Below are 23899 nucleotides of genomic sequence, written 5' to 3'. Positions count from 1 at the left end.
GATTCTCAGCTAACGAATCTGATTCTCAGCTAACGAGACACAAATCTACAGAACTGAGTCGTGCTTTTACCTTTAACAAGCGCTCAGGTACCAAAATGTCTCACACAAATACTGACAACTCTTCACTGTCCCCATCTTTATAATGCACAACCTCCAAAACATTTAATGAACCATTAAGAGAGAAAGGAAATGACAAAACAGTGACACTTGTCATAGTTGGTGCAGAAGTTTGTGGTTGGTTCAGTGTTCAGCTCTCCGTCTCACACACACAGTAAAGGGGAAGTGGTGATGGACGACCAGACTGCAGAAATCACCAACTTTATTTTTCTTTTACACAAGACGTGTAAAGTTCTGAAACTAACCCTGAAGTGATCATTCTGTTCATTCTACACTAAGTGTTAATGTGTTTATTCAGAACCAACTGAGTTATATTTTTACAGAGTAATTTTTGTCTAAAACTTCATTACGCTCGTTTTAAAATGTCACATAAAAAATGAAGCATGATCACACATTATATAAAAAGTTTTTTTATTAAATGTTTGCAAGCATGAGTATGATCTTTCTGGTTCTAAGTACAGACTGAAGTGAAATTGGCATGTTACCTGCATGTAATGTAACGTCTACCTGAGGGTGTACAAACTTCAAGATCTAGACAGGAGTCCAGTCCAGTGCTGAACTTCCTACAACAGGCTCGATAGAATAATTACTGACAATCATTACTTTAGAATAAACACCACACATTTATTTAAAACACAAATGTAAAAGGATGTTATACACACTGACACATGCTGATTCCCGTAAAAAGCAAAATCTAACCAACACATCTGTTTGCTCAGTGCATTACTAACAAGTTCAAATGAGCTCAGTTATGAATTTCAAGTCTTTGTTTAATTGTTGATTGATTTGATAAAGAATTCTCAAACCACAATCATAATATTAAAGCGCAGGTGCTTGGCACGGCTCTGAAACTGTAAAATAGAAACTAAATGACTTTAGGGTGAGAATATTAGCTATTTAGATTGTTACTGTTCCATTGAGATGGTTGGAGTTAGCAGTGTAGTTTATGGTCAGTAACACTGATGAGCATTCAGGAGTCAGTCGTACAGCAGAGAATATAAACTACTGCATCTTTTACTCAGGGCTTTTGTGTTCATACTGTATGTGTTTATGATGTTCAGCTGTGAATAAAGTTATGTTTAGGATGGTGGAGATGGTATCACGTGACATCAGATAATAATTACAGGGCAATGGCAGTGTTTTCCCACATTCTTCTTTTGACTACAAACACAATTATTCAAGTAATATTTGTAGGATCAGTATGTAATTATAACATTTAATTTTTTCTAATTATAACATTTTAAAGCCCTCACTAAATCCACCTGAAAATATCTTTAAAAAGGTGTGTTACACAGAGCTGAGGGGAAAGTGTGTACTGAGCATGTACACTAAACACACCTGAAAATATCTTTAAAAAGGTGTGTTACACAGAGCTGAGGGGAAAGTGTGTACTGAGCATGTACACTAAACACACCTGAAAATATCTTTTAAAAGGTGTGTTACACAGAGCTGAGGGGAAAGTGTGTACTGAGCATGTACACTAAACACACCTGAAAATATCTTTAAAAAGGTGTGTTACACAGAGCTGAGGGGAAAGTGTGTACTGAGCATGTACAGACTGAACACACTGCCACAGGAGGAGCTGCAGCGGGTTGATGGATGTGAGCCAGTAAAGACGCTAAGCTAACAGCATCGGAAGCATAACATACAGCAGAAACACACACCATGTCGCTTATCTGCTAGTTTTATTGTTTATAAAATCCTTCAGTGACACTGATGTTCAGGACGACGGGAAAATGTCTGGCTGACAAACACTTACTATGGATTATGAAAATGTGACTATTTTAGCAGGAAACAGGATTCTCTGGACTTTTCTCCTCCTGCTGTGCTGTAAGTTTACACCTTTCCTTCACAACAGAAGAAAGTGTAACTGTAAATCTACAGAGTTTTATAAAAGAAGTCCGTCCTGAAGAAGGGGAAAGTGGGTTGTGAAAGTCAGTGTAATACTTGGTGTGTTGGATGGAGTGAATTTTGCTCAGTGTTAAGCTGAACAGTGCTACAGCAGTTTAGAGCTGGTGTTAATGAGTCCTCTGAAAAGCTCCTGTTTCACAGCACTTTGACTTTTCAAACAAAAGCCAAACACAGGAACCTGTTTAGTTTCCTTTCTATTAAACTCTCAGAATAAACACTGAACAGCACTTTTCACTGTCACTGAGGTGGGACTCTCTACAGCACATAATTTATTCCTGTAGTGTGTGGTTTTTTTATTATATGAGTGTATTTTACTTTTAATTGATCTGAGGAACATGATTAGTTTAAGAAACTCTCATGTACATTAATTAGCTTTGAGAGTAATGTTTAGAGACACACCTGAAGGTACAGAAGGTGTTTTTCTCCACTCCAGCGACAGGGAAAGATCCAGTTCAGTCCACTTTTCTGCAAATAAAATAATGTTAGCAATTAAAGTGTTCTGACTGTATAGTAAAGACAGCTTGTGGTTATTGATTTAGGATTCTTAAGACTATAAATCCATGATATTATAGATTCATTGTGCTGATTTGTGATGATGATGTTTTCCACTCTGATAATTTCACACTTTAAGTCTATATTTTCTATTGTGTAGCTATAACTTTAAAAAGTGTACCATCTGATTAATGAAAATAAAACACAAATGATCCAGGCTAAAATCAAGTGACTCTTACTTGTACATTGATGTTATTTTTCAGTGAAAATCCTCTTTCAAATAAATCAACCCAGATCCATTTAATTTCTCAGTAACAGTCTCTCCTTATGCAATAGAAATATATTGGAAAATCCTGTGCACTATATTTGTAAATATATGCAAATTCCTCCACTGTTATTTAACTGTACGGTGTCTTGCAAAAGTATTTGACCCCCCTGGAATTGATCAGATTTGTCTGAATTACAAATAATATGAATTACAAATAATAAATGAACATATTCTTCCTCTCAGTATTTTTTCTGCTGACTCATGATCTCTTACAGTGAATTTCCAGTCAAAATAATTATCAGTCTGCAGGAATCTCAAAGCTCCAGATGAAAGATATTGTCTTAACAAGGACATAACTGACTTAGAATTGACCTTCACCTGTGAAATATTAAAATAGTTCCCTGAATAAAAACCACCTCAGCTGAACTGCCCTTGAAAAGAGGGTCAGTCTGAAGGAAAGGAGTGAAAGTGAAGGCTAAGGAGCATTCTAATGAAGTTAAAGATAGGGTCATAGAATTTCATCACTTAGGAATAGGATGTAAAATTATATATAAGAGGTTGGACATCCTAGTGAGATCAATACTGAGGACGCGGAAGCTGCATCACACCACCCAAGCAGTACTTAGACAAACAGTAACTAGAGAAGCAGTACTTAGACAAACAGTAATTAGAGAAGCAGTATTTAGACAAGCAGTAATTAGAGAAGCAGTATTTAGACAAGCAGTACCTGGACAAGACTGTCCCTCAAAACTCATAAACAAGACAGAGACTGTGCCCCAAAAGTCACTCTGAAGGAGTTATAGAGTACAGTGGCTGAGAGTGAAGTGAAGGTGCATCAGACAACCATTTTATGAGCTCTGCATAGCCGGGGAATGTGTGGAAGGCATGGCTAAAAAGAAACTGATGCTCAAGAACAGCTGTATGAAAACACAAGAGCCAATCAGTGAAGATGTGTTTTTTGGTGAGATGAGACCAAGATCTAGATACTGTATTTGGGCAAGTGCTGTGTGTGGTGCAAACCCAATTAACACCAGTCTCTACAGTGAAATATGGTGGTGGCAGCATCGTGCTCTGGGGATGCTTTCTATCCACTGAACCTGGGCTTCTTGTCAAAATTGAAGAAAGAATGGATAGAGTCAAATACAGGAGGATATTAGAAAAGAAATTGCTTCAGTCTGCTAAAAAACTAAAGCTTGGAAGAAACTTCACCGTTCAGCAGGACAATGGTCTCAAACACAAGACCAAAGCAGCCTGAAGAACCTGGAGCAAATCTGGCAGGAAGAATGGGTGAAAATCTCAAACAGCGTGCAGAGCTGGCAGGAACTTCACCGACCCCAACACACTTACAGCTGTTACTGCAGCAAAGGGTGGTTCTTCCAAGTGCTAGTCTGAAGGGGGTGAATACTTATGCAAGCAGCATTTTTCAGTTTTTAATTTTTTAAAAGATCTGATGACAAATAATGAATTTTGACTTTGAAAATGTACTTTAAGAGCAGATTGGTTTGCAGTAAAAATACTGGCTGGAACGATCTGCATAAGTTTCGTTTATAAACATCATCATCTGAAATCCCAAATCTGTAGCACAGTGTAGTTTTAATGGACTGTATGTGAATATGTTTGTGAGTGAAATGATGAATCTGAAGCTGAAGCTGTGATGCAGGTTTACTTTGCAGGTTTGTGTGCGGCTGGAGATGATATGGTCAAACTGCAGGGAGTGGAAGGAACCAATATAACTCTCTGTACTGGGAGAACTGGACTTCAGAGTGATGCTCATATTCTGTGGTTTTATGGACCTGAGAAAGCAGAGGAAAATACATTAATTGGTCAGGTGTTAAAAGGAGAAACTGTTCCAGAAATCAGTGAGAGATTTAAAGAGCGACTGCAGCTGGACAGAACCAGTGGAGCTTTAACCATCAGGAACGTCAGCAGAAACCATTCTGGAGTTTATTTAATACAAGTCATTGCTGGACGTCTCACATCTTGGACTTTCAGTGTCAGTGTTTATGGTGAGTAAAAGTGTTTCATGTCTCCTTCCTGTCCATGTTCAGTCCATTAACTTCATAAAGGCCAAAAGGCCAGTCAGAGCTGAGTGTAGTCAAACTGCATCATTTACAGATAAATCTGCCCTGAAATCATAACAAAAAATACATCTATATTTTTTTATTTCCCTGCATTTAATCAAAACTCACAAACACCTGCAGTAGAACCGTATAAACTACATTACACTCACAGATGCAGTTTATCAAGGAGAAAAATTCAACATGCACAAACAAGTAATTTATAATCATCATTTTAATCTGGAAAACCTGGAAGTGTATAGACTAGTGTTCGAATAATGGAAAAGACCTGGAAACTGAGAGCATGGATAAAACATCCTGAAATTATTAGCCACTGAGATTTGGATTAAATTAACCCGAGTTATTGTTTTAAACCAGTCACTGGTCTCTAGCAGTGAATAACTCTGCAGGCTTCAGCTGTAATATTTCAGTAAAACTTGTGATATAATGATAATTGGTTAAGAATGATTCGTGTCAGTGTGTGTCTCCATTTGAACTTAGTCAATAAGTCATTACTGGAGGATTTATTATTGACTTTTACACCACAACACTGTTGAATTCTGGACTGTGATTGGTCAGAAGGTGTTGATTAATTTTCTAGAACAGCAGCTCTGACAGTAGTGCAGCTACAAATCACAGGTTTATATTAATGCCCTCGTTCTAATACGTTATCGTTTCTATAGTAACAGCTCATTCACAGGGCGAAGTTTTCTGTAAGGAGAATTGTGTTTATAGCTGTTTCATGGATGTTCCACATTAAGTGTAACTATAAATAGATTTTAAAAATGACTTTTTATTATGGCTTCATTTAATAAAAATTGTAATAATTGGCAATTTGCTGTGGTATAAGAGGAATAAAAAACATGGGGATGTGCTGTTATAGGAAAATAATCACCTTCAGAGTGGTAACAGGAACTCCACTAATTTTTTTTAACCATTGTCTTGATTTAAAAGATTTCTAAAGCTGATGTTTCTAATCTGTGTTATTTACTCTGTGTTTCTGTTTCTTAGCTCCAGTATCAACTCCAGTAATAAGAAATCAAAGAGGAAAACGAAGTGTGTCTTCCACAGAGCAGTGTTTCCTCCTGTGCACTGTGGAGAATGGAGAAGATGTGAAGTTATCCTGGTACAGAGGGAATGAGAGAATCTCCATCACCAATAACACAGATCTCAGTGTTCCCCTCAATCTCCCACTTCAAATACAACTCCATGATATTAACACTAACACTTATATCTGTGTGTCTGCAAACCCTGTCAGCAGTAAAACAACTTCTCTCAACATCGCACAGCTCTGTGATCATAACTCAGGTACGTCAGAGACTCTAAACTATCATCACTGTGACTAGAACAGAATAATGAATATTCATGTAGGAGTGAGACAGAGGTGACTGAAGATTAAGATATAAAATAAATTCATTATTGATGGTCTGTCAGTCTGGTTGTTTAAAGAAAATTCAGTAGTTTAAATGCTTATGTGTGAAAGTCTCAGTGAACACAACATCATTCAGTGGAGTCAATATCAACAATACCATGAAAAAGTATATAGAGGATTCATATTTACTGACCGCAATGGAATATTAATCAAGTGGCAGCTTCATGTTACAGGTTTCTCATGGATTTGAGTCAAGAATCAAAATAACATGGGCTTAGTGTGTGTGTTATGTAGAGCTGGGTGATATGACGATATAATATCGCTATTGAGATAAATTATAACACAGTACACTTTTCTGAGATATTGTAATCTTTTTATGATATTTCTCTACTATTTTTGTCACAATTACATTTACACAATTACACAATAATAATTTAATAAATATCACCAAACTCTTTCTTTACATTTTGTTTTACTGCTACTTTGTTAGAAAACCTAAATACTGTGATACGTATCATTTAACTTCAAGTATCATGATATATTTTTGTCATATCTCCCAGCTCTAGTTTTATGTCTGCATCATATAGAGAAAATAATTTATCAATATATCGTATTGTTCACAGGACAAACTGATCGTTCCCGTTCACTGCTTCCTGTCCTGATATCTGTTGGAGTTTTTGTGTTATTAATAATATCTGTATCTGTGTGGCTTTGGCTGAAAAAGAAAAAGCAACCAGGCAAGTAACGCATCTTTCTGTTCATGTGTTTAGTTTAGTTTTTACATTTGCCATATTTAGTAAAATTTCATCTGATTTGTGTGTCTTTACTTCCTGAACTGACTTACGCTGATGTGAATATTACAGCTCACAGTGCAGAGAGACTTACCTTAGAGAGTTAAAGAGGTAAACATCTAAAGAAAACTTCTGAACATGATCATGATGTGAAATGCATTAGAGGTTTGGTATAAATATCACATTTCCTCCACAGGAGTGATAAAGTCTTTCCCTGATTCAGATACTGAAATACACTGTTGTGTCTTACAGGAAGAAAACTCGAGAGTAACGCATGGTGAAGCGGAGAGTGACTCTGTGGTGTATGCAGCTGTGAAGAAATCCAGATAATTCAACACATCAGTATATCCTTTTTATTATTTTAATCAATTTGTTATTAAACCTTTTTTTAAACAGTATTTATCTTGTTCACAGTTGGTCGCAAGTGTTCACTATGTGTGTTTAAAATGTGTAGATTATGTACACTGGCTGTTAAAAAGTTGACTTGGTTATGTTTAAGATCATATTTCATCCTAAATACCTTTGAGGGGATTTTAGGAAGTAGATTTCAGGGTCTCGTAACTGATTCCTATCTGAACGTCTGCTGGTTAAACTTGTGTTTTTCTCACGAACGTATTTGTGAACTGATTAATCTGTTTGCTCTGAGCTGTGCTGAAATCCTGTAGGAGTTAGGTGTGTGTTTAATGTTAATATAATATTTGCATGCTCTCGTTATATAATCATGAATAGCAACATTAAAGTTAGCTAAAAACCAAGTGTCAAAAAGGCAAGCTCATCAGAAATGCTTCAGAGTTTTTACTGGAACACGTCAGGTTTGTTATAACGAATCAGCAGCTTCAGTTTTCCAGCTGCTTCTCAGTGTTTAAGCTTCTCAGGTTGCAGAGCTGTGAGACAGCACAACTTCATAACCGGAAGAGACAGAAGCGTCAGAGAGCTTGTCTTATACAGTCAGGTCCATAAGTATTTGGACAGTGACACGATTTCTGTAATTTTGCTTCTGTACACCACCACAACGGATTTGAAATGAAGCAATCAAGATGTGATTGTAGTGTAGACTTTCAGCTTTAATTCAAGGGGTTTAACAGAAATACTGCATTAACTGTTTAGGAATTTCAGCCATGTATGTAAGAGAGGCTTCTTTCTAGTTTGTTTTTTTTTTCCAACTCAGAGCTTGCAGTTTTTTTTAAATAAAAATGTAAACATGTAAACTCCCCCTTTTGTTATTTTTGCTTTATTGCCTATTAAAAGGCTGAAGGGATGAATAATTAACTATTCAGTTAAAAACATGATAATGCTAAAGGTGTAAAGCTGTAAAGTTCTTCTCTATAAAAGACAATAAGTCCATTACTGTTTATTTCACACACAGCAGGCGGGATCAGGCCTTCATTAGTAGGTTTGTTACTTTTAGCCCACAGAGATCTGTCCTTCCCTGGTTTAATGGGCGTTGTCCCTGAATTTAATTATAAATGATGTTACACACAACACTGCCCCCTGCTGTTCTTATACAGCACTGTGCAAAAGTCTACACACCCTTAATTATTTTTATACAAAAGTAGTCTTAGCTGCTTATTTGATGTTTTTGGCATTAAACTGTGAGGAAAAACAGAAACAACCAGATTTCCAAACTTTCATGTTTTTTTTCCAAAAACATTAAATGTTACAGAAAAATGAAATGTTTTTAGAAGTGGTCAGTAATGGAGCACTTTCCAGATAAACCCATAATGGAGGCTGTTCTGGTTTCAGAAACAGGAGCAAAGTGAGAAGCAAAGTGTCCAGAAGAACTGTGTTAGGTTCTCCAAGATGCAGAAAAACACTTCCAGCTGCTTTCTGTATAAAACTGTACAGCAGTGAACCTGAGAGAAGTTTAGGCTTAAAGCCAGAGTTCCAACAAATATTCATTTACTTTATTATTGTTTAGTGTAAATGAGAGTTCATTTATTGGCCTAAAAGTAGAAACTTTTCATTTCATCAAGTTTGAGGACTTTTGCCCAGAACTGTACAAACTATTATATTTCAGTGAAAACTGTTCAATTAGAAACCTCAATTCTGATCCTTTAAAACAAGCAGCCAGAGTTATTTTACTGTCACCTGTATGAGTATTTCTTTATATTAACTGTTTTTACCAAACCATAAGCCAAGAACTAATCTCCCAGAGCTTTTAATAAGATTTACATTTTAAACATTAAAACATCTTCCTTGTGTTTACTTTCTTAATATCAGCTAAAAAAGAGAAACACAATCATTATAAAAGCTATTATATTATATTATATTATATTATATTATATTATACAGTATTGTGTAATACATTAATATTTACTAGTTTGATGTTCCATCACAGGATCATAAAATCTCAGGAGTTTTTCCCAGTGTATAATTATCTCTAAAGTAGCATTGTAAACTAAAACACTAAATAATCTCAGTAAATAAGAAACAATTCAGCCAGCAGGTTTTACACATGTATATTATTATCAGTATTTTCCATTTCATCCCTGTGCACTTAAATAAAGCATTAAACAGTGTAAAGAAGGTGAATAATGTGATTTGCTGTGAGAAGAGAAAGTTCATTAAACAGTTTCTCCTACCGTAAAGAGCTCAGTAAAGCCTCCAGCTCAGACGATGACGATGTCCTTTAAATCACGTCCATGTGAGGACACTGATGTGTAAATGGTCAACAGTTAGCATTGTTCATTAGCAGAAAATCAGGTTCCAGGAATGGTTCAAGTGGTTCATTAGGGGTCCAAGCACGAAGTGTTTTCTTCTTATTTTTATTATTATTATTCTTCTTCTTATTCTTCTTCTTATTATTATTATTATTAGGGGCCCAAGCACCGAAGGAGCATAAGCATCCTATTGTTATTCTTTGTTTTCTTATTATTATTATCTTATATCTTAATATCTTATTATTATTAGGGGCCCAAGCACCGAAGGTGCTCAGCACCCTATTGTTATTCTATGTTTTCTTCTTCTTCTTCTTCTTCTGGCTATGGTCTGTATGGCAGCCCACAGAACCATCTGGTAAAAAGTTGTGAAACCAGACAGAATTGTTATAATTATATTAGTTATAAAATTATATTTATGTATAATTGCCATTATAATATTCTATTATTAAAAACACAAACAGGAACACAAACAGGAAAGACAGAAGCTGCAGTGTTGATGACAGAGCAGACACGTGCACGCGGAGAGCTTGTCTATAAGACCATGAACAGACTCTCTGCGCGCTCCCGATCACGTGCTCGCGCCGGCAGCGCGTTCCCGCATGAACATTTACTGAACAGCGCCCTCTAGTCACAGATTTGTCTGGGTCACCGATTTGGGCACAGCTCACGTGCTGCACTTCTCGCTCGTGCTCCGATCCGGTGAAATCACAGAACAGAAATGCAAACAAGTGCTGATACACATCCACTGACCAACAGCTCTAACTGTGTTTAATAAAAGCTAAATCTTTACAAGGATGTTATTAAAGCAAGACACACACACACAGAGTGTCAATTTAAAACACAAAGGCGCTATGACACTCAACTGTTTCCTGTGGGATTTGGTGGCCTTGTAGTAAACTCTTTGTCTCTGGATTTGGATGTTGCTGGTTTGAATCCAGGTCATGTCTGTGTTTGGTATGTTGGGTAGAAAGTAGAGTTAAAATTATAGGCTTTTGTGATGTTAAAAGTTACTTGGTTATTTGAAGGTGAAAAGGACTATGAACTAATTGGCTTGTATGAGTTCCTGTGGCTCATGTGGATGAGCATTGCCTCTGGGTTGTGAGGTTGCTGGGTCAAACCCCAGCCAGGACTCCAGGATGTGAGCGTAAATGGTTCAGGAATCAATGACAGTGTCATTGAATCAGAAGGTGCAGGATGGCCTGAGGGCAGGCGTTCATGAGGTGGGGGGGTAATATCCGGGCAGCTGCCCCCCCTCAGTCCGTGCTGCTGGGGAAAGGGGTTATGGTGCTTGGCAAAGGAGCATCGACTTAGTTTTGCATAATAGAGGGACCACTGCAAAACCTAAGTCAACACCCTCTTGCCAGGCACCATAACCCCTTTCTCCCACAACCCTGACCCATGGGGGCCAGCTTCACCAGCACATACACTCAGGCCTTCCTGCACCTCCTGCCTAACTCACACTGCAACTGATTCATGAGCCACCTACTTTGACCTTCTGGAGCCCTGGCTGGGGTTTGAACCAGCAACCTCACAACCCAGAGGTGAAACTCATCCACATGAGCCACAGGAACTCATACTCACTGCCCTTTTTATAAGCCTTTTCACCTTCATTTAAGTCACCGTCATATAGCCAAATTAACTACACAGACAGCACAAAAAACTGCCCTTTTAACACCAGCTTCCCTAGATCTCAACCCAAAAAAAACAAGCAGAGGAATGAGCAAGATTTGAACTAACAATCTCCAACAACAGAGACAAGCATTTTACCACAAGGCCACCAAATCCCAACACAAAGGTGCTTCTGTCATAGCACCTTTGTGTTTTAAAATGACAAGTGCAAAAAAAAAAAATTTTTGTCTTTTGCTTCATCCATATATACATTGCATATAAATATGTATATCTCGACTCCATCAGTGAGCAGATGATATCTACAAAAACCTCTAAACTGTCAAAGCTGTAATTACTTAAAACTACTAACTAACTACTTACTGTAGGTTACACAATCCCACTATTTGTCTATTTAGTACACAGTTATATAGAAGGGAATTATTTATAAGCGCACTATCTGTTGTCATCCAGATGAGGAAGGGCTTCCTTTTGAGCCTGGTTCCTCTCAAGGTTTCTTCCTCATATTGTCTCAGGGAGTTTTTCCTCACCACCGTCACCTCTTGCTCATTAGGGAGAAATTCATAAATTTTAAATTTATATTGTGAGTTTATATATTTATGTAAAGCTGCTTTGTGATAGTTACCATTGTTAAAAGTGCTATACAAATAAAATTGAATTGAATTGAAGTATAGACATATGATATTTTTGTATAAGAGTCCCAGGAGCTCCTCAGAAGCTAGAATTTCAGCCCATGGCAAACAATCCTTTGCTATATAAATATATTGTAGCACCATGAGGTTGCAACAGAACACAGACAACGGGAGGCACAGGTGGGGGGAAAGTGCTCTTTATATTAAAATGCTGGTGTATGGGAAAGGCTGGTGTGAAGGTGAGGGTGGCTGGTGCAGAAAGGTGAGGTCACAGTCATCCCGGAACTGGGCGTGGTGAACACGGGGCAGCAGCATCGTGGCGGAACCCAGGAGGCACGTCGGTTGTTCTCGGGGTAGGCGAGGGTCGGCGCGCAGGAGTCCAGGCTCTTCGTCCTCGCTGACGTCGGCTTCTAGCAGCGAGAGGGAGAGAGACTTTAGTACCCTGCTTTACCGTACCTTTCCTTCCCTGAGAGCAGCCGCTGGCCCCTTTTATACTCTCCTGGTTTCTGCAGGACGGTAGGGAGCTGCCACTGCAATCATTGGCCGCCAGCCGAGTCCAGTTTCTCCGCCCTGCCTTGCAGCCATGCGCTATAATGCTCTCCGAAACAGTGGTGGTGCTGAATCAATGCTGTCCATTCAGCACCATGGCAACAGTCGTGTGAGGAGCGCTGTGTGTCTTTTGTGCGCGGGCTGACGGCCCGCCATTACAGGACCTCTCCCTTAGCTCCGAGCCTATTGCCGGCATGCGATGGGCCCAGAGGGAGAACCGTCGTGAGAGCCCATCCGCATTACTGCACTGAGCCCCCTCTTGAGGAGAGGGAAGAGGCTATATAGAAGAAGTTAGGCACAAACCTCCAGTAGTACCCCCAACCCCAAAAAGGCACGTACCTGTTTCTTCGTTGTGGGTGGCGGATATTCCTTAACTGCTTCCATATTCTTCTCCTGTGGCTTTAGAAGCCCCTGGACAATCCAGTAGCCCAGGTACTGTACCTCGGTCAGCCCCAGATGACACTTCCTGGGAATGGCGGTCAACACAGCCTTCCAGAGCTCTCCCAGGACGTCCCCGTGGTGTTAGAGGTGGGGTTGGAAAATGGCTGGAGCTCCGTGCAGGCCAAAGTGGAGAACCCGGTACTGCCAGTGGCTGGTGGTGGTGGTGAAGGCCATCTTTGGCTTGGCCTCTTGAAGTTTGATCCATTGAAGTTGAAAATTGGTATGCATCATGTTCGGTACACATGCTAACATATTTTTTAAATATGATTTGGACAAGTCAACAAATACGGCCACCAGCAGCCAATCAACATTCAGCAGCTACTAACGTCATATCAAAATGGCTGAATGTTAGAAAATTGACACATTTGTATGTAGTGTCAAAACGACGCTGTGTACCAAATGTTTTGAGAGTCGATCACAAGATGGCGCTATAATAAGCAAATTTGGGGTTTTTTCTAATAACTCTGCATCCGTGCATGCTAGCATATAATTCTTGCTTCCTATGAATCCTTGCATCAAGTGCTACAAAACGTATATCTCATCAAAAAACGTTACTTTTTTTGAACTCGTCCTAGGCCGTTTGTCTGATTCCCACAAAATTAGCTTTGCACCATCTCGAGATGCTCCAGACAAAGAATTATCAAAAGAATTTTGATTGATTTAATCACTGTGGAGATACAGGCCCATATATTTGTGGGTGTGGTAAATAATAACTAATTAGCTTATATCTTGTGAACGCAATGTCCAAACTTCATGAATCTCGGTTCACATGCACAACAGGAAAGTCTGATCTAACATACCAAATTTCACGAATTTCTGATGTTCGGGGGCCAAACAGCAAATTCTAAATCATCAGCCATTTATCTCAGTGTGAGGGACAGATGTCGGCTGTAATACTAAAGTTGCCCACAAGAGGGAGCCACAGGATAATAAACCTTTTTAAGTTTAAGCTTTTTCCATCAGTTTCCGTCAATTTGAAAGGCTGAATAATTCAACATGTATTAAAATATAAAGATGCATCTCCTGACTTTTATAAAATTAATTTGCAAACTAATGTATGAAATGCTCAAAGATGATTAAATGTTATCTTAATTTTTATATTTATTATTATTCTGCTGCAGCTTCTTCCGCCAATTTCTTAATCCATTTCACATATTCATTAAAAAGTACAGAGTAAAAACAGTGATACATTTCCAACACAGACACTTATATAATGATTCTGATTTTTAACAATAGCAAAAAATAAATAAATAAATAAAAATAAACATATCCTTTTAAACCTATTCACTGTAGTCTATTCTATATGCCACGTTTTTCCCAACAAGTAATTTCATTCCCTATTCACAACACAAACTATTCTTTCGAATTTGAATGTTTTAGACATTTTTCTCCACTTTGCCCTGCTGCTTGGACCCCGATGATCGCCGCTTGCAGCTATATTTATTATTATTATTATTATTATTATTATTATTATTATTATTATTATTATTATTATTATTCCCTTATTATGTGCAGAGGGCCACATCAGCCACACAGTGGCGCTACAGTGATCAAAACAAAAATACATTTACAAAAATGGCCATAACTTTTGAACCTTTCGTCACAGACTCAAGTGTCTTAGATCACTGGAATCCTTGGGTCAAGATGAACAAAACATATATCTCCAATTTCATTGCAAAAAAGTTACATTCTGCAGACCTACACACCAACATATGCAACAACTCAGTCAAACTCTTCACACAGACAAAATTTCACATCACCTCATGCATCAAGCTGACACTTACTACCAAAATAAACTTCTTTTTTTTCAATTTCCTTCCCTTAACACTAATTTTACTCCATTTACAACTACATTAATAAACCTGAAATCAGGAGACAGCTGCCTAAAGGGGGCGCCATTTCCCCCAAACCTTCCATTATGTATGTGAACTTACTTTCAGCTTTCACCTGTGCAGCTCCATTAAACCACTGAGTGACTTCTGACCTGCTGACTTCATATAAAGCTTTCAACATTCAGTACCACCTGGATTACCATAACAACCTCCTGGACTACCATAACAACCACCTGGTACAATACAGTAGCTCAGGCATTGGGCTACTAATCAGAAGGTTATGAGTTCAAATCCCAACATCACCACACTGCCACTGCTGGTCCCTTGAGCAGGCCTCTTAACCCTCAACTGTTCACTCGTATCTGATCTCAACTGTAAGTTGCTTTGGATAAAAGCTATCAGTCGAATGTAAGTAATAACATCTTAGCAACCACCTCACAACAGCTTGAAATACCATAGAAACTGCCTGGTAAAACCCTAGTTACCACCTAGCAACACCCTAGGAACAATGCTGGATACCATTGCAAACACCTTGAATTTCAACAGGTTGAAATTTAAAAATACAGTTTAGGGGTTTGAGATTTAAAATATCATAATGATTTAGAAAGTGGAAGGGAGTTGAAAAAAAATAGAAAATTGTTTTGGTAGTTAGTGTCAGCTTCATGCATGAGCTGATGTGAAATTTCACCTGTGTGAGGAGTTTGACTGATTTGTTGCATGTGTTGGTGTGTAGGTCTGCAGAATGTAACTGGAGATGAGACGGTCACACTGCAGGAAGTGGAAGGAACCACTATCACTCTCCATACTGGGAGAACTGGAATTCAGAGTGATGCTCAGATTCTGTGGCTCAATGGACCTGAGAAAGCAGAGGAAAAGATATTGAACAGTCAGGTGTTTAAAGGAGAAACTGTTCCAGAAATCAGTGAGAGATTTAAAGAGCGACTGCAGCTGGACAGAAACAGTGGAGCTTTAACCATCAGGAACATCAGCAGAAATGATTCTGGAGTTTATTTATTAACGTCATTACTGGACGTCTCTCATCCAGGACTTTCAGTGTCAGTGTTTATGGTGAGTATATATTATATTTTTTCCCCAATCTTTCTCCTTACACAATGTGTGATTATATTTAACCTCAGTTTGTTCTTCTCTCAACTCCTCTATCCTTTCTGTACATAACCAGACACACAGTCCATGATCACTCAGCCTCTGTAGCAACATCTGGATCCAAATGTTCAGTGTTGTGTTCTGTAGAGCGTCACAGAGACACGACTCTGTCTTGGTTCAAAGGGACAGCGATATTAAACCAGACCAGTGATTCTCATGACGCTAATAAACTCACTCTTCCTCCGGATGTAAACGTTGAAGAGCACGACGTTTACAGCTGTGTGTCGGCCAATCCCATCAGCAATCACACCGTCACACTGAACATCACAGAGATCTAATCACAGCACGCTGGTATGAGAACAATGCTGAAATGTACAATTCACAAACTGCTCCCAAACAAAGAAAGAAAGTAAATGTACTCTGTTTCTCTTGTAGGAAAGCGCGAGTGCTGTGGCTTCATCGAGTTCCTGATTCGATCAGTGTGCTGTGTTCTAGTGCTCGCTGCCATTTCAGCTCTGCTGGTGCATCATTTTATTACACTCTGAGACAAACACACAGTCTGACACAACAAAGACTATTTTAGTGTTTCCTTTAATCCATTTTTCCAATCCAGAACTGTTGGAGGATTTTGCTTAGGCAGGAAGGCAGGAAATTGTACTAAAGAAAATGTTAAGAAAGAAAAATAAAGGCACAAATATGTAGCTTTTGCAGGCTTTTCGGCCCGTCTCATTGTACACAATACTGAACACTCTGTGATTCACCATCTCAGTACAGGCAAAACATGAAAGTAATGTTGATAAACCTGTTTAAACATTCCTGGAACCTGATTTTCTGCTAATGAACAATGCTAACTGTTGACCATTTACACATCAGGGTCCTCACATGGACGTGATTTAAAGGACATCGTCTGAGCTGGAGGCTTTACTGAGCTCTTTACGGTAGGAGAAACTGTTTAATGAACTTTCTCTTCTCACAGCAAATCACATTATTCACCTTCTTTACACTGTTTAATGCTTTATTTAAGTGCACAGGGATGAAATGGAAAATACTGATAATAATATACATGTGTAAAACCTGCTGGCTGAATAGTTTCTTATTTACTGAGATTATTTAGTGTTTTAGTTTACAATGCTACTTTAGAGATAATTATACACTGGGAAAAACTCCTGAGATTTTATGATCCTGTGATGGGACATCAAACTAGTAAAGTTTAATGTATAACATAGTATAATGTATTATACTATACTATGATCAGTGTGCTGTGTTCTAGTGCTCGCTGCCATTTCAGCTCTACTGGTGCATCATTTTATAACACTCTGAGACAAACACACAGTCTGACACAACAAAAACTATTTTAGTGTTCCCTTTGGTCCATTTTTATTTTTAATATTAAAAAATACATTTTAGTCATAATCCAGAACTGTTGCAGGATTTTGCTTAATCAGGAAAGACAAGAAATTCTACTAAAGGAAATGATAATAACTACAAGGCAATGGCAGTGTTTTCCCACACTCTCCTTTTGATTACAAGATTATGTAATTATAACATTTAAAAATGTTTAAAATTATAACATATTAGAGCCCCCACTAAATACACCTGAAAATATCTTTAAAAATGTGTTTGTTCACAGTGTTTGGGTATTTGTACAGCAAAAACATACACCATGTCGCTTATCTGCTAATTTTATTGTTTATAAAATCCTTCAGTGACACTGATGTTCAGGACGACGGGAAAATGTCTGGCTGACAAACACTTACTATGGATTATGAAAATGGTGACTATTTTATCAGGAAACAGGATTCTCTGGACTTTTCTCCTCCTGCTGTGCTGTAAGTTTACACCTTTCCTTCACAACAGAAGAAAGTGTAACTGTAAATCTACAGAGTTTTATAAAAGAAGTCCGTCCTGAAGAAGGGGAAAGTGGGTTGTGAAAGTCAGTGTAATACTTGGTGTGTTGGATGGAGTGAATTTTGCTCAGTGTTAAGCTGAACAGTGCTACAGCAGTTTAGAGCTGGTGTTAATGAGTCCTCTGAAAAGCTCCTGTTTCACAGCACTTTGACTTTTCAAACAAAAGCCAAACACAGGAACCTGTTTAGTTTCCTTTCTATTAAACTCTCAGAATAAACACTGAACAGCACTTTTCACTGTCACTGAGGTGGGACTCTCTACAGCACATCTATTATTCCTGTAGTTTCTATCTCTTCTGTTGTACTGTGAATGTATTTTACCCTACAACTGATTTTAAGAAGACAATTAACTTTTCCCCAATATTATTAAATATACTCCCCTGTCCACTTTATTAGGAACACCTGTACACCTGCACATTTATGCAGTTATCTAATCAGCCAATCATGTGGCAGCAGCACATTGCATAAAATCCTGCAGATGCAGGTCAAGAGCTTAATTAATGTTCACATCAAACATCAGAATGAAGAAAAAGTGTGATCTCTGTGACTTTAATCGTGGCATGGTTGTGGGTACCAGACGGGCTGGTTTGAGTTTTTCAGAAACTGCTGATCTCCTGCGATTTTCACCCACAGCAGTCTCTAGAGTTTACACAGAACGGTGCAGAAAACAAAAACCATCCTGTGAGCGGAGAGTCTGCAGCTTAAACACCTTGATGATGAGAGAGATCAGTGGAGAATGAGCAGACTGGTCTGAGCTGACAGGAAGTCTATAGTAACTCAAATAATCACTCTTTACAACCAGTTTCTGAAATACTCAAACCAGCCCTTCTGGTACCGACAACCATGCCACGATCAAAGTACAGGTGTTCCTAATAAAGTGGACGGTAAGTATATCGTTAGCTATATTGAAACATATCTAGTAATGAAAGCACTTCAGTAGTACATAATAATATAGTGAGTTCCAGTGAAGGGAAAGTTTAATGCTACAGCGTACAAAGACATTCTGTACAATTGTGTGCTTCCAAATTTGTGGTAACAGTTTGGGGAAGAAACACATATGGGTGTGATGGTCAGGGGTGCACATACTTTTGGCCATATAGTGTGTCAGATTCGCAGAAGTGTGATATTTTGAAAACAGTTGAAAACAGCATTGATCTGTAGCACAGTGTAGTTTTAATGGACTGTATGTGATTGTGTTTGTGAGTGAAATGATGAATCTGAAGCTGAAGCTGTGATGCAGGTTTACTGTGTGCGGCTGGAGACGAGACGGTCAAACTGCAGGAAGTGGAAGGAACCAATATAACTCTCCATACTGGGAGAACTGGAATTCAGAGTGATGCTCAGATTCTGTGGTTTTATGGACCTGAGAAAGCAGAGGAAATTATATTGAACAGTCAGGTGTTTAAAGGAGAAACTGTTCCAGAAATCACTGAGAGATTTAAAGAGCGACTGCAGCTGGACAGAACCAGTGGAGCTTTAACCATCAGGAACATCAGCAGAAATGATTCTGGAGTTTATTTATTACACGTCATCGCTGATGATCTCACAACGAGGACTTTCAGTGTCAGTGTTTATGGTGAGTAAAAGTGTTTCATGTCTCCTTCCTGTCCATATTCAGTCCATTAACTTCATAATTACTAAAAGGCCAGTCAGAGCTGAGTGTAGTTAAAGTGCATCATTTACAGATGAATCTGCCCTGAAATTATAATACAAAATATGTCTATATTTTTTATTTTCCTGCGTTAATAAAAACTCAAAAACACCTGCAGTGGAACCGAATAAACTACATTACACTCACAGATGCAGTTTATCAAGGAGAAAAATTCAACATGCACAAACAAGTAATTTATAATCATCATTTTAATCTGGAAAACCTGGAAATGTATAGACTAGTGTTCGAATAATGGAAAAGACCTGGAAACTGAGAGCATGGATAAAACATCCTGAAATTATTAGCTACTGGGATTTGGATTAAATTAACCCGAGTTATTGTTTTAAACCAGTCACTGGTCTCTAGCAGTGAATAACTCTGCAGGCTTCAGCTGTAATATTTCAGTAAAACTTGTGATATAATGATAATTGGTTAAGAATGATTCGTGTCAGTGTGTGTCTCCATTTGAACTTAGTCAATAAGTCATTACTGGAGGATTTATTATTGACCTTTACACCACAACACTGTTGAATTCTGGACTGTGATTGGTCAGAAGGTGTTGATTAATTTTCTATAACAGCAGCTCTGACAGTAGTGCAGCTACAAATCACAGGTTTATATTAATGCCCTCGTTCTAATACGTTATCGTTTCTATAGTAACAGCTCATTCACAGGGCGAAGTTTTCTGTAAGGAGAATTGTGTTTATAGCTGTTTCATGGATGTTCCACATTAAGTGTAACTTTAAATAGATTTTAAAAATGACTTTTTATTATGGCTTCATTTAATAAAAATTGTAATAATTGGCAATTTGCTGTGGTATAAGAGGAATAAAAAACATGGGGATGTGCTGTTATAGGAAAATAATCACCTTCAGAGTGGTAACAGGAACTCCACTAATTTTTTTTAACCATTGTCTTGATTTAAAAGATTTCTAAAGCTGATGTTTCTAATCTGTGTTATTTACTCTGTGTTTCTGTTTCTTAGCTCCAGTATCAACTCCAGTAATAAGAAATGAAAGAGGAAAACGAAGTGTGTCTTCCACAGAGCAGTGTTTCCTCCTGTGCACTGTGGAGAATGGAGAAGATGTGAAGTTATCCTGGTACAGAGGGAATGAGAGACTCAATATCACCAATAACACAGATCTCAGTGTTCCCCTCAATCTCCCACTTCAAATACAACTCCATGATAATAACACTAACACTTATATCTGTGTGTCTGCAAACCCTGTCAGCAGTAAAACAACTTCTCTCAACATCGCACAGCTCTGTGATCATAACTCAGGTACGTCAGAGACTCTAAACTATCATCACTGTGACTAGAACAGAATAATGAATATTCATGTAGGAGTGAGACAGAGGTGACTGAAGATTAAGATATAAAATAAATTCATTATTGATGGTCTGTCAGTCTGGTTGTTTAAAGAAAATTCAGTAGTTTAAATGCTTATGTGTGAAAGTCTCAGTGAACACAACATCATTCAGTGGAGTCAATATCAACAATACCATGAAAAAGTACATCGAGGATTCATATTTACTGACCGCAATGGAATATTAATCAAGTGGCAGCTTCATGTTACAGGTTTCTCATGGATTTGAGTCAAGAATCAAAATAACATGGGCTTAGTGTGTGTGTTATGTAGAGCTGGGTGATATGACGATATAATATCGCTATTGAGATAAATTATAACACAGTACACTTTTCTGAGATATTGTAATCTTTTTATGATATTTCTCTACTATTTTTGTCACAATTACATTTACACAATTACACAATAGACATTTAATAAATATCACCAAACTCTTTCTTTACATTTTGTTTTACTGCTACTTTGTTAGAAAACCTAAATACTGTGATACGTATCATCTAACTTCAAGTATCATGATATATTTTTGTCATATCTCCCAGCTCTAGTTTTATGTCTGCATCATATAGAGAAAATAATTAATGAATATATCGTATTGTTCACAGGACAAACTAGTGGTTCCCATTCACTGCTTCCTGTCCTGATATCTGTTGGAGTTTTTGTGTTCATAATAATATCTGTATCTGTGTGGTTTTGGCTGAAAAAGAAAAAGCAACCAGGCAAGTAACGCATCTTTCTGTTCATGTGTTTAGTTTAGTTTTTACATTTGCCTTGTTTAGTAAAATTTCATCTGATTTGTGTGTCTTTACTTCCTGAACTGACTTACGCTGCTGTGAATATTACAACTCACAGTGCAGAGAGACTTAGAGAGGTAAACATCTAAAGAAAACTTCTGAACCGTAATTCCTGAAAAACCTGATAAGTCAATATTGTTCCTGGAACACTGCTTGTTCAGGCTCAGTGTGTAGCTCTAAACACAGCGTCATAACTGAAAGACACAGAAGCGTCAGAGAGCTTGTATTATATGAAAGAGAGAGAGAAGTGTTTGCTGTGTGTGTTTGTTTTTTTAATAAAAATGTAAAAGTGTAAATTCCCCTTTTGTGATTTTTGCTTTATGGCCATTAAAAGGCTGAGCTTCTGCCCAGTTTGAAGATAATTGGGAATAATTAAACATTCAGTTAAAAACATGATAATGCTAAAGGGGTAAAGCTGTAAAGTTCTTCTCTATAAAAGACAATAAGTCCATTACTGTTTATTTCACACACAGCAGGCGGGATCAGGCCTTCATTAGTAGGTTTGTTACTTTTAGCCCACAGAGATCTGTCCTTCCCTGGTTTAATGGGCGTTGTCCCTGAATTTAATTATAAATGATGTTACACACAACACTGCCCCCTGCTGTTCTTATACAGTACTGTGCAAAAGTCTACACACCCTTAATTGTTTTTATACAAAAGTAGTCTTAGCTGCTTATTTGATGTTTTTGGCATTAAACTGTGAGGAAAAACAGAAACAACCAGATTTCCAATCTTTCATGTTTTTTTTCCAAAAACATTAAATGTTACAGAAAAAATGAAATGTTTTTAGAAGTGGTCAGTAATGGAGCACTTTCCAGATAAACCCGTAATGGAGGCTGTTCTGGTTTTAGAAACAGGAGCAAAGTGAGAAGCAAAGTGTCCAGAAGAACTGTGTTAGGTTCTCCAAGATGCAGAAAAACACTTCCAGCTGCTTTCTGTATAAAACTGTACAGCAGTGAACCTGAGAGAAGTTTAGGCTTAAAGCCAGAGTTCCAACAAATATTCATTTACTTTATTATTGTTTAGTGTAAATTCATTTATTGGCCTAAAAGTAGAAACTTTTCATTTCATCAAGTTTGAGGACTTTTGCCCAGAACTGTACAAACTATTATATTTCAGTGAAAACTGTTCAATTAGAAACCTCAATTCTGATCCTTTAAAACAAGCAGCCAGAGTTATTTTACTGTCACCTGTATGAGTATTTCTTTATATTAACTGTTTTTACCAAACCATAAGCCAAGAACTAATCTCCCAGAGCTTTTAATAAGATTTACACTTTAAACATTAAAACATCTTCCTTGTGTTTACTTTCTTAATATCAGCTAAAAAGAGAAACACAATCATTATAAAAGCTATTATATTATATTATATTATATTATATTATATTTTACAGTATTATGTAATACATTAATATTTACTAGTTTGATGTTCCATCACAGGATCATAAAATCTCAGGAGTTTTTCCCAGTGTATAATTATCTCTAAAGTAGCATTGTAAACTAAAACACTAAATAATCTCAGTAAATAAGAAACAATTCAGCCAGCAGGTTTTACACATGTATATTATTATCAGTATTTTCCATTTCATCCCTGTGCACTTAAATAAAGCATTAAACAGTGTAAAGAAGGTGAATAATGTGATTTGCTGTGAGAAGAGAAAGTTCATTAAACAGTTTCTCCTACCGTAAAGAGCTCAGTAAAGCCTCCAGCTCAGACGATGACGATGTCCTTTAAATCATGTCCATGTGAGGACACTGATGTGTAAATGGTCAACAGTTAGCATTGTTCATTAGCAGAAAATCAGGTTCCAGGAATGTTTAAAGAGGTTTATCAGCATTACTTTCATTCTTTCGCTGTACTGAGAGAATGCTCTGTCCTTCTGAGGCACGGACACGGAAGCGACCTGCTTTTATTCCCATCTACACACAGGGCGGCCCGAATAGCGTGACGAAGACGTGACGATGACGCTGACGATTTCTAGCTTATTTACATGTTACGACTCCAAATCCTTTACCGACTGAACACATTAGACATTAACGCTGGTGAAGCACAGAGTCCTACCTGTCTAGAAACTTCCAGCAGGTAAATTAGTTCTCTTTCAGAAGCCTGAGAGTAAAAGCAGGAAGATGTTTCACCACATCACACAGGATTAAACAAGTTCCTCAGCTGTTTATTTCATTTTTGTTCAAACTGGGAGCAGTGTGATGGACACTGAGCTCAGAACAGATGAGGAAATTCACTGTCCTGCTGATATTTCCATAAGTTTGCCTAGTAGATCACATGAGAGAGAAAACTGCCATTCAGTTTAAAACAATGACTTATTCACTTCTC

The 23899-nt window shown here is 37.7% G+C and overlaps 2 protein-coding genes and 1 long non-coding RNA gene across 5 annotated transcripts in view; 2 read left to right on the top strand and 1 right to left on the bottom strand.

The window, feature by feature from the left end:
• Positions 1–8294, top strand: part of LOC117596365 (CD48 antigen) — a 48535-nt gene extending 40241 nt beyond the window's left edge. Inside the window, exon 6 of the mRNA XM_053230803.1 lies at positions 7261–8294. Within this exon, the coding sequence (XP_053086778.1) occupies positions 7261–7338 (78 nt within the window). The 3' untranslated portion in view covers positions 7339–8294. The remainder of the gene's footprint in view (positions 1–7260) is intronic.
• The window catches only part of LOC117596316 (CD48 antigen-like), a 41560-nt gene continuing 19470 nt past the window's right edge, over positions 1810–23899 (top strand). Inside the window, exons 1-4 of one of the 3 annotated variants that reach the window (XM_053230806.1) lie at positions 1810–1947; positions 4462–4794; positions 5857–6153; positions 6841–7037. In XM_053230806.1, the coding sequence (XP_053086781.1) occupies positions 1878–1947; positions 4462–4794; positions 5857–6153; positions 6841–6962 (822 nt within the window). In that variant the 5' untranslated portion in view covers positions 1810–1877 and the 3' untranslated portion in view covers positions 6963–7037. Of the gene's footprint in view, positions 1948–4461; positions 4795–5856; positions 6154–6840; positions 7038–15935; positions 16204–16287; positions 17682–18999; positions 19336–20395; positions 21001–21379; positions 21646–23899 lie in introns of those variants that run through there. The other 2 variants (XR_008301160.1, XM_053230807.1) reach the window with 2 other exon arrangements.
• Positions 1944–23658, bottom strand: LOC128317636 (uncharacterized). Its single transcript, XR_008301162.1, has 3 exons — positions 23252–23658; positions 19006–19122; positions 1944–2493 (listed from the first exon to the last, which is right to left on the bottom strand). It is a non-coding gene; the product is annotated as an uncharacterized LOC128317636 (long non-coding RNA).

This window comes from Pangasianodon hypophthalmus, chromosome 28 (assembly GCF_027358585.1).
Source record: "Pangasianodon hypophthalmus isolate fPanHyp1 chromosome 28, fPanHyp1.pri, whole genome shotgun sequence".
Classification (NCBI taxonomy): Eukaryota; Metazoa; Chordata; class Actinopteri; order Siluriformes; family Pangasiidae; genus Pangasianodon; species Pangasianodon hypophthalmus.
This window is presented reverse-complemented; position numbering and strand designations above follow the sequence as displayed.